At 51.1% G+C, this 10,675-nt stretch overlaps 1 protein-coding gene across 1 annotated transcript; it reads left to right on the top strand.

Moving 5' to 3' along the window:
- Positions 1–4,390: 4,390 nt before the first annotated feature.
- HOXB1 (homeobox B1) lies at positions 4,391–6,079 on the top strand. The gene is made up of 2 exons (XM_003213971.4): positions 4,391–5,012; positions 5,681–6,079. The coding sequence occupies exons 1-2, from the start codon at positions 4,406–4,408 to the stop codon at positions 6,004–6,006; spliced, it is 933 nt and encodes a 310-aa protein (XP_003214019.2). The 5' UTR covers positions 4,391–4,405; the 3' UTR covers positions 6,007–6,079.
- Positions 6,080–10,675: the final 4,596 nt, after the last annotated feature.

Below are 10,675 nucleotides of genomic sequence, written 5' to 3' on the forward strand. Positions count from 1 at the left end.
AGGTCTCAGGGCTAGGGGAGTGTTGCTTAAAATGATGCTGGATGATATTAATAATGCTGCCCGACAAATATTACAGTGTTGGTGAAGATGTGAATAAAATCAGGCAGTTTTGAAAGGAAGGGTTCAGGAGGAGATGCTCCACGTCGAGATTCTGCAGTGCTGAGAAATCGCACAGATTTAAGTGGAACTCAAAGGGTTCGGCAGCCAGCAGGGTTCTACACAGGGACAGCGGGTACAGCCCTCTTCCCTTCACTGTCACCGTGCTTGAAGGCTGAAATGAAGCTCATTAGCCGGGTGGATGGATTTAAAGACGCACACCTCTGCCCCGGGGCCCACATAGGCACGGCCGATGCGATTCCCAGGACCGGTTCCCTAAACCCAAAGAGGAGGTGTTTGATCTTTTGGAATAGATAGAGGTGGGATTAGATGGGGTTGTGCCACACTCAGAAGGAGAAATACAGAAAAAGGCGTTTCAGGAGACCGAGAACACAAAACGTATCCCCTCCTCGCCCCCCCCCCCTGCCCCCCCCTCCCGGCTATGTGGGCTCCTGAACGGGTGCTGCTGTCTCCTGGGCGAGGCAGATAAGAACTGTTCTCTTATCTTAATTGTCCCACGTTCATTCTTCAGAGATAGCCCCGCGCTTGTAGTTCATCCCAATGATTCCTTCAGCGTTTCTTCGATCTCCCAAACTTTGAAGCCAGTTTTCCTTGTTGGCGTTTCCTTCTCTCCTCCCCCCCTCCTCCCCTCACGTTTTTAGATTGCAAACTATGCATCATTTGGACGATGTGGGTCCTTTTTGGTGATAACGAAATCAGGGACGAACACACACTTATAAATCACACGGCCAGGAGCCACCGGGGGCATTTCTTATGCAAGACACAAACTTTCTCCGCAAAGAACTGTATTTATATTTAACTCGAAAGCAAAGCATCTGAAGACTCTGAACGCTCTGGAGCCTTTTGAAGCTCTTAACTTCGGTGTTGCCTGCAGAGAACTTCCCTCAGCTCACACACACAGTCTGTATCACTTCTCTTACAAGGAAAAAAAGACATGGGCGTCTTCAGGATGTCCTTATCCTTCGTGTCAAGCTCAAAGCAAGCAAAGTATTTCATAAGAAAGAGCGAAAGCCCCCCCAGAGCGCTGCAGCCTCGAGCTCCGTGCGTTCATTCCATGCCGCTAAAAGGCAGCACTCACAAGAAAAGCTTCCCTTTAAGATGAAGTCTTCATTTTGGTTTTCTCCACGGCATCGGAACCCACATCCTTGCTAGCTGCGAGAACTGGCTGTGCTCACACCTGGGGCAGGAAGCCCATGGGCTGTCCCGGGATGTGCCAACCAACACCCCGTGCATGAAAAGTCCTCTGCCACCATCAGCTCCGGGGAAAAACCCGCATTATTCTGCTGGTGATGCTCTCGTTCCTTTTCTGCTTCTCAAATAAAGGCCGGGGTCTGCAGCAGAAGCTCCTGAAGGCCTTCAGTCCCGCACAGAATTGCGGGTTGTGGGCTGAGGACATCTGCAAGGCACCTGCATGCAGCCAAGCAGCTGCCAAAGAAGGGATTTCCTCGTTCTCCCATCAACCAGTCGAACACTATTCTGGACAATACAGTTTCTTTTCCCAGGAATCAACGAGCTGAATCCTTCCCATTTGCCCTCTGTCCTCATCCAGCTCGAGAAGTTCTGTTTCAATCCTTCTGATTGAAAGACAGCAGCACCATCCGGACGGCACCTTTCTCTCTTCCTCCAAACGAGTGAAAATGAAGCAGTAATGAACGGCTAATTATCTCCTTTCGGGAAATAAGAGGCAGAGCTCTGGCAATCTGAGAATTTCCAGTTACACGACGTGGACGTTTTGACCACCTCCTCTCTCTCAGCTTTCAATAAAGGGAGTTTTAATGGAACAAATGACGGCATTAAGTTCACCAAGCGATGGGTTGCTACCGATAATCGGGTATTTCTTTCACCTTTATGCGCTTTATGAAGGGATGGTGCTGAGAGCCAAACGGTCTCACACCTTCTTTATAAGAGGAATTAAACCCGCTAATAATAACGACGGTGATTTGCTGTCAGTCCCAGGACTAAAGGGCTAAGAGGAAAACTTGGACAAGTGATTCCCGGTGCATTTGTGCGTTCACAGCATCTGCAGGCCGTGCGTTTTGGGGAAGCCCGTGTTACTTTAGGGGAGCGGAGCCCCTGTAGGGTTGTGCCAAGATCCGGAGTGGTTCTCGGGAGTCCAAGGACCACATTTCACCCCTACTCGGCTCGGATGCTTTGCTGTATTTCATGGCTAGAATTTCGATCCCATCCTATGGGATTTTCCCATCCTCAAAAATCTTCAGGACTAAACTCTAGCTTAGTCTTCGTTGAGAGGATTCTTATAGCGCAACTTTTTCCTCCATAAGGCCACAGTGAGCTCGCTTGGAGCTCATCTTGAAGCTCCAGAGGACAGCTGTATTGTGATAACATCGAGCATCTCTCTGTATTGTATCAGCGGAGTGAGACCGTGATGCAAAGTTTTCAAACAATACGAAACAATGGCTTTCAAGGATGAAATAAACACCTCTCCTTCTACTTTTTTTTTTCATTTCACAGCCATAAATCACGATTGTGAGCATCGTTTAAATAGAATGTATTCAATTTAAGCGCGAGCACAACATAACATAGAAAGCACTCCTGGAATCAAACTGGAAACCGAATTCTCTTACAAAGGAAATTACATCATAGTTGCTTTGAATCTTCACGATCATCTTCTGCAGTTTCTCTTGTTTTATGAAAGAAAAATGTACTCAGTTTGAGAGAACGTTTGTAACTTCAAATATTTTCTTCTTGAATTGCTCAGCATCAGCAAAGTCTGCAGAATACATGAATAAATAGAAGCACAGCGATAGAAATGGTTTCTTCTTCTTCTTTTTATTGGAGGACGAAAGATGCAGTTGGGCAAAGCTCACTTTTTCTCTCGTGGACGTTTGAAGATGGGAGGAGGGCTGATGCTATTGCAGTTGCTTAACAAATGCCATCCCAACGGGTTGCATCAGCCGCACCAAAGCTCTGCATTAAAGAACGTGCTTATGCCTTTCAAAGTGAACTTTTGGCCCGATTTAAGGAGGGAGGGGGAAAAAAAAGGGGGGGAAAAAAAAAAAAAGGGCCTTCCTGACTCTTCCTAGAGGCTGAATAACCAGTAAATATCCTGACAAGTAACAAATGACTGTGGGCGTCATATTGTTGGGTGCTCTTGTCTTCCCTTGCTAACAAGTAAATAAATGTTGCCTACCTATGTTTCCATTCTCTCAACAGCGGAGTGGCCAGGCTGAAGTCAATGCCTTTCCACCTACTCATCAGATGGGCTCTGCTAAAGGAAGGCTTCAGGCTCACAACAGACTCAGGGAAAGGTCAAAGCAGATTCGATGTAGGAAAGCAGAGCATGAAGTTGCAGCCCATAAACCTATCGGTTACAGCCCTTAAAAACATCTCGTGTTCTCAGAAGTGGGTGTGTGGGTAGGTCAGTACATGGGAGAAAGGATGGATAGAAAGAATTGTGGGGTTAATAAAAAGACATACGTGATTTTTAGTTCCTCTGCTCCGATTGCTAAGCTGGGCATGGTGTTTCTCCAACAAAAGACATTCTGTCTTCCTAACTTTATTTCATCGCCTCATTAGAATACAGATTTAATTACGTTGCTTTTAACCACACTGGCCCCACACACAAAGCCGGAATGACGAAATTTAAGCACGTAAAGTGAATTTGTCATAAGAACTTTTAGCCCAGAAAGTTCCAAATAAGTTCAAGCCACTTTTCAAGGGAAAGTTTCGCAATGAAGAAAAGAGCATCCTTTTGTCATTGGGGCTGTGGAGGGAGGAAGCAGTCAGACCTCCCTACATCTTTTCCCCCTTGTCTTCCTTTCAGGTGAAACTAAGATCGGAGAAAACCTTTTTTAAGTTGAGGAAGGGGAAATTCTGCTGAAATTGGCTGACCACATCGCTCGGGAGCCTTTTTAGCACTTAAAACAGTCGTAGATCATTCTAATTCTTCCCCCGATCCCCTTTTCCCCATCACCTCCCCGCACCCCACCTCCCTCCTCTCTTTTAAAGTCTTTGAGGAAAGATTTTGACGTATTCGTGTTGTTATCAGATTGATGGGCAGGGTTTGATTGAAACCCCTTTGTCATGTAAATGTCATCTCCTTGATGGATGAGCTCAGAGATGTGACAAACTTCAGGAGCCCCTCGCTCATTGGGTTGGGGGCAGACCACGTGGCCCCCCGCCCCCACCCCGGCCCCGCCGAAGGCTCCGGGGTTCGAGGGCCAGCGATGCATGGAAGGAAGTTTTACAGCTTTGACATACTATCTAAAGGTTGTAGGGCAGGCGGAATCCCCCCCAAAACAGGCTGACCCTCCTCCATCAGTGGCAGATGGACAATACTAGGATGAACTCCTTCTTAGAGTATGCAATTTGTAACCGTGGGACGGGCGCCTACCACCATTTAGAGCAAAGCTCCCCTTCCTTCCCCTCTTGCTCAGGTAGCCCCTCCAGTGACACTTTTCATGGAGAAGGGCGCTTCGGTGCTGGGGGCAGCGCGGGTTCGGCCGCCCACCTTCCCTCGCAGAGCCCCGGCTTTTTCCCCTCCGCCTCCGGGCGCTCCGTGCCCTTCGCTGCCGCTGCCCCGAGCTCCGGCTACCCAACCCAAAACTGCAGCCCCGGCTACGGGCACCACCAGCTTTACCTCGGCCAGCAGGACGCGGACGGCTTGTATTTCCAGGCTGCCGGTTACTCCTCCAGCACCGGACCCCATCTCGGCTCCTTGCCAGAGGGTTATTGCGGTGCCGTAGGGCAGTACCAGCAGCAACAGCACCTTTACGGGCAGGAGCAGCCCGGTTATTTGCCCGGGGTTTACGGCAACCTCTCGCCTTCCCTAAATGAGGACAAAGACCCCGCGTGCCCCTCCGAGCCGTGCCCCAATGCCAGCGCTGCGCGGACCTTCGATTGGATGAAAGTGAAGAGGAACCCCCCCAAGACAGGTGAGTTTGGGGAGCGCAGGGCTCGGCGGGGGGGGTTCCCATCCGGGCTGAGGAGGGGGGGAGCAGGACGTTCTGCAGCCCCGCTACGAAATGTTGCCCTCCCCGGAGTTTCTGCTCCTCAGGCTCCTTTGCCTGAGGAAGATGCATTTTTATTCTTATTTTCAAGTTCTATAGAAAAACCAGCTAGCGATTTCTCAGGCACACCTGGCAGAGGGTTGCCTTCAGGCCCAACGCAGTTTAAGTCCAGCTCGGAAAAGGAAACACTCCCAGTTTCCTGCTTCCTCCACAAAGGTGGCTTCCACCTCCCTCGTTGTTGAACATCCTTCTCTAAAACCTTCCTTAAATCCGGAACTTCCCTCCTCTCCCCCACCATCATCCCCCCTCCCCTTCCACTCCTTCCCACGCACGTTCAAGTTTCATGGCACTTTGTAAGGAGCTGGGATGACCGTTTGCAAGAGAAAGAAGCAGCTCTGCAAATCCCGGGCCAGCATTTCCCTCCGGGTTACATCCCTGAAAAGCCAGGGGTGGCTCAGGAGAAGCTGCAAGAGGTGGGGGCCGAACACAAAGCACAGGGGATGTCCCTTCAATCAGACAGCCCCGGGACCCCCAGGCCCATATAGGGCTCTCCTTCTGTTGCTTCTATCCTGTTGTTTTTTTGCTCCTTACAGCCAAAGTGTCGGAATATGGGCTGCTGGGCCAACCCAACACCATTCGCACCAACTTCACCACCAAACAGCTGACGGAGCTGGAGAAAGAATTTCACTTTAACAAGTACCTCACCCGGGCCCGGAGGGTGGAGATCGCTGCTACACTGGAGCTCAACGAAACCCAAGTCAAGATCTGGTTCCAGAACAGGCGGATGAAACAGAAGAAGAGGGAAAAGGAAGGTCTCGCCCCTCCTGCTGCCTCCAGGTCCGCGAAGGAAGCGAGTGAAGCCTCGGATCAGTCCAACTGCACCTCACCTGAGGCCTCCCCCAGCTCCGTGTCCTCCTGAGGACCGGCACAACGACCGGATCGGGGCTGCCTTCGAGGGCCGCTGATCTCCGCACAGCCCCGCACAGCCCCGGCCGCACACGCTTCCCTCCGAGCCGCCCCTTCGGCTCCGACCGCATCCACCCGTGCGGTGCCCATTCCCCGTTTGCCTTCCTCTCTTAATTTATAGACCCTCCGTTAAACGTTGGACTCCAAAGGAGCTGCCGTGTCCTCGTTTTATCCTTAGCAATAGGCGTTTGTCTCAGGGACGTTTCTCCTTTCTCCCCTTCCCAATAGGAACTGCACTTTCAACTACAGAAACTTGAAAACGAATTTTAGTTCTCTCCCGCTTTAAAGATGTGCACAACGACTTTCGTCCGCAAGCATCCCGAGTTTGCTGTATTATTCCTCCCCGCAAGATGGTTAAAAGAAAAAAAAAAAAGTTTGGGGTGCTTCCTTTTTGTTTCCCTTTTTTATTTACTCTGTGTATCTCGGAAAGAGCCCAAGACACTGAAGGTCTCCGGGAAGACCCGAAAAAGAAAAGAAACAAAGCAAAAATGCAACTTCTCTGCTGCCATTTTGCACTATCGCCGCTTTATACAGGGTTTCCTACACGCTCTCCTCCTGTATTACTGATCCTGGGGGTGAGAGCGTTGTGCTATCAGATAAAACGAGATAAGGGGAAGGCTGAGCCCGGGATGCTTTGGGCGACGGTCATTGCCGCACCGAGTGTGAACGTGCACGGGACGGAGACGGGGGGGGGGGTCCGCATTGCGCTCCCCCAGTCGCGATGCACTGACTGCTATTTATTGTACGTCTCGATAGCCTCATGTCTTGGAGAGAAGCTGCACGGCTCCTCGTGTCCCACCCCCCTTAGGCTTATCGGAGTCCGATAAAAACATTATTAACCACGGCCAGTTGTTACCCTTTGCCACCAGAAGCTTCAGCGCAGGGCGAAGTGAAAACCAAGGAGTTTCGTTAAAGATTGTTATAAAGAGATAAAAGGTCATCCTGAAAAGCCTGCGGTTTCTTAATCGGAATCTGTTTTCCCTCCACTCCCTTCCCTGTTTTTCGAAATGAAACTACCTCAGTTTAATAAAGTTTACTTTTTCCACATTCGAGTCCTGTCGGCTCTAATCGCAATGGCGATCTCCCCCACCCAGGGAAATGCACGGGGAGGGCAGCCGGGCTCGGAGGGAGGAGGAGGAAGGAAAAGGTCTCCGGTTGCTGCCAAAGCTTCCAAGCCAAGTGCTCCATCTTGCTTCCTGGGGGAACTCTATGGCCCCCACCCCCGTTATGGCACCCGCAGCTGCACGATCGGAACCGGGCAGAAACGCGTTGCTCCCTACGGGGAGTTATTTGACGACATAAAGTGTAAAAAAGGGCCTGATGAGAACAGAAAGTTATCATCATCCTCATTATCAGCATCCTGGCAAGGAAGCCTATCTGCATTACTAAAGCAGCGACATTAACTGGAACGAAACTGGGGGTCGGGGGGTGGGGGAGAGGCGATTTTCTCGATTATACAAAACAATTCCTTAAAGCTTGACCCAACCCCGGAGAGAAACGAAGTGTCAGTTCAGTTTGATGTCCTCGGCTTCCAAAGGCGGTCCCCGAAAGCAAAAGGGGTGTTTTGCAAAGCACAGACACACACGGGAGCGGGCGGAGGGCCCGAACCTCCCTATGCCGGGTGCAGAGGGAGGGGGCCGAGGTCCGGATATAGCTCTGACCTTTTTACCTCGAAACGCCTCTGGGATTTCTAAACAAGTAAACAGAGGGGCTGCCAGAAGAAACTATTGTTCTGGCTTCGTCAAATTTGCAAACCTTTTCGGTGAGGGCAGGAATGAACCCAGTACCTGCTGCATCTGCAGCCCTGCTTGGCCCGTCCGGAGGCGATGAGCATCGCTTTACCCGGGCAGCACAATTCTGCCTCGGGTAATTCACCTCTGTGGCTCGGAAGAACAGATCTGGAGTGTCCAATTAGCTCAGAGATAAGAAGAAAAAAAAAAAAAGAGGAAAAGGTGAAAAGGGAGTTTTGTTGCACTATAGCGGTTTGCAAAACAACGGGAGTGAGGTCCAAAAGTAAAAACGCAGCCACGCTGGTTTCGTAACGTGTTGACCACGAGTTCAGCTCGCTTTAACCTTTTCGTTGAAGCGATGCGATTGAATCTGTGTGATTTAAAGTTTCTCGTGAACACGGGATTGCGCTCATGGGTTTCCACTGGGATGTTTTTGTCCCCTGTTGTCTCTTCACCTCCGGGCTGAGAAGGGGCCGGAGCTCCCCTCCCCCCCCAGGTGAGCACGGATCGGTGCGCGGCGAAAGGTCGGGGAAGAGCGAAAAGTTCGGGCCGAGAGGAGATGCCCGAAGTGCCGAAGTCGGGCACAACAAAGGCTCCCGGCTCCCATTTGAAACTCAAAGGGAATCTCCGGAAGGATCCGCAAAAAACGGTGCCGCTGCTCCTTACATATGTAACCCCCTCCGGGCTTCCCCTTCACCCCGTTCCCTTTGCTTCCCTCGTTGCCAAGCCGGGTTCCTTTCACAGCGAACATCTCATGCAACTCAGATCTCCTTCCCCCAACTGTCCCCCCAAGTTTCTCACGCTTCCTTTTGTCTCCAAAGCCCGAAACTCACTGCTGGGAAGCAGGAGCCGCCTGGAAAGGCCAATTCGGGACAGCTTTGGTCGGGATCCGCGGTAACAGCCGCTTTGGGGAGCAGAGAGGGACTCGCGTGTCAGCCCCACGCTCCGAGAAAGGGGTAGAAGGGAGCAGAATGGTGATGCCCACAGGTATGGGTAACCCTATACGGGTGTCTTTGTGGGACACGAGCTCCTTTTCTTACTTAAATCCATGGATATGAGCTACAAAGTACCCTCAAACATCCCCTGCTCTGCGTGCGGAATTCCCAGTCGATATTCAGCCCTGTCACCGCAGCTTGATTTTATCGCAAATCTGAGTTCTACGCATATAACTGATACACAACGACGTGGCTGTTCCCATATCTCCACGTGTGTCTGTCCGTGGGTCCGTGGCAGGAAAATTAGCCAAATCCCCCTGCGCGCTTCCAAACAAAGCCACGTCTTAATGGAGATTAATGCCTTTAATATCCCAAAGGAAAGGGAAAACCCCAGTTAAAGCGGAGTAACATTGTAAATTATTAACGGCAGTCTCTGTGTTGGAGCTGTTGTCCCCCTGCGGGAGGAGGGGACAGAGAAGGGACGCGGATTGCCCCTCTCTCTGCTCCCAGACCCGAGGGGCAAAGCCGATGACCGCGGCGGATACCCCGGGGCCATCTGTTCCTTTACCCCTTGGTGTGAAATGTTTCTCTTAAAGCATTTGTTCTCACAACGCGAGGCCTTTTTGATCTCAGAAGAGGACATTCTATTAAAAAAAAACCCAACAATTATACCCCGAAGACTTCCTTACTTTCAACTCCGCTTTGCTGGTTGCTATTAACTCTGTTTCCAAAGCCTCTTCGCACTTAAGGTGTGAAGCTTTCCCGGGGGTCTGTCCGGGAACAAACCTTCCCTCGGTGGATTCTGGCTGGGCTGGGCTATTGCCGACCCCTAAAAGCCATTCATGCCTTGAAGTGAGGGACAACAGGGCTCGAAGCCTTCTGAATTTTTGCAAACTTACTTCGAGCATAAAAATAAGTACAGGAGCCTCCCCCATCCTGGATCTCAACGAAACCAGAGTGGGATCGACTTTGATCCAACTTCTGCAAGCAGCATCGGGGCAGCGAAGTATCCACACACTTGCTTACACCCTAACATTGCCGAAGGTAAAGCAAAAGGGATTTTCATGCCTGTTTTCTCAATGCTTGTGAGGCGAGTGCGTTTTTAGGTGTCACTGCCTCTTACGGAGGATCGGGCAGAAGATCTGCGGGGAGCGATGGGTGAGTGCAGCTCCTACAGCCTAAATGGCCCCCACCACGCAGCCCTGCAGCACCCGAGGAGATGGGCACACGTCTGTTTTTCCGGGTTAGATATATTTACAGATGGCCGAATTCGTTTGTATTTATAACCAACGGACAGGTTTGGAGGGTTGAGGCTGCATAGGTCACCTGGGTTGAAGTCGGGGCAGCTCCGTCCTGTTATTTCGTGTAGGATATCAGCTGTAAATCCACCTCCCACCCCTCCCTGCTCATTACACTGAAAGGAACACTCGACGGCGCGATCCCCTTCCTTCCTTCATTCCCCTCTGCCTCCCCCCGGCTATTCTCTTCCACCAACACAGGCATTTCAGCGCCGAGCAGCCCCAGGGTTGCATTAGCCTCTTAGGCAGGTGAAATGAGGTCTGGGGCAAAGGGTTGGGGTGGAAGGAACAATCGCAGGAGTGAGTGTACAAAATGTTTCCTCGCTCTTCAGAGGGCTCACCTATCCTTTCAGTTTACACTGGTCTGACAGCTCCATTTCAATCCCAGCCTTCACACGGATTTGTTCAATATTTACTCAGGCTGATGGGTTTGCTCAGAACTTGCCTCTGTCAGCCTTGCTCTGTCGGGTTCCCTTCCCCTCGGGCTCAGGTTCACACAAAGTTCAGCCTGAAATGAATTCACCCAAAGATGGGCCCAGCTTGGCCCGAGGACCAGAGATGGGGTCAAGCCTCGGTCTCTGTGTCCCAGCCAGCCCTCATGAAGGCAACACTCAGCACTCCCGGCCAGGAGGCTGCTTTGAAAAATTATTTGGGGTTAA

Source organism: Meleagris gallopavo, chromosome 29, assembly GCF_905368555.1.
Source record: "Meleagris gallopavo chromosome 29, MGAL_WU_HG_1.1, whole genome shotgun sequence".
NCBI classification, from domain to species: Eukaryota; Metazoa; Chordata; class Aves; order Galliformes; family Phasianidae; genus Meleagris; species Meleagris gallopavo.

Bases quoted from the DNA above. Each gene is read 5' to 3' on its own strand.
- HOXB1 (XM_003213971.4), top strand. From the start codon at position 4,406: ATGGACAATACTAGGATGAACTCCTTCTTAGAGTATGCAATTTGTAAC. The intron at 5,013-5,680 runs GTGAGTTTGGGG...TGCTCCTTACAG, and splicing joins GAGGAACCCCCCCAAGACAG to CCAAAGTGTCGGAATATGGG.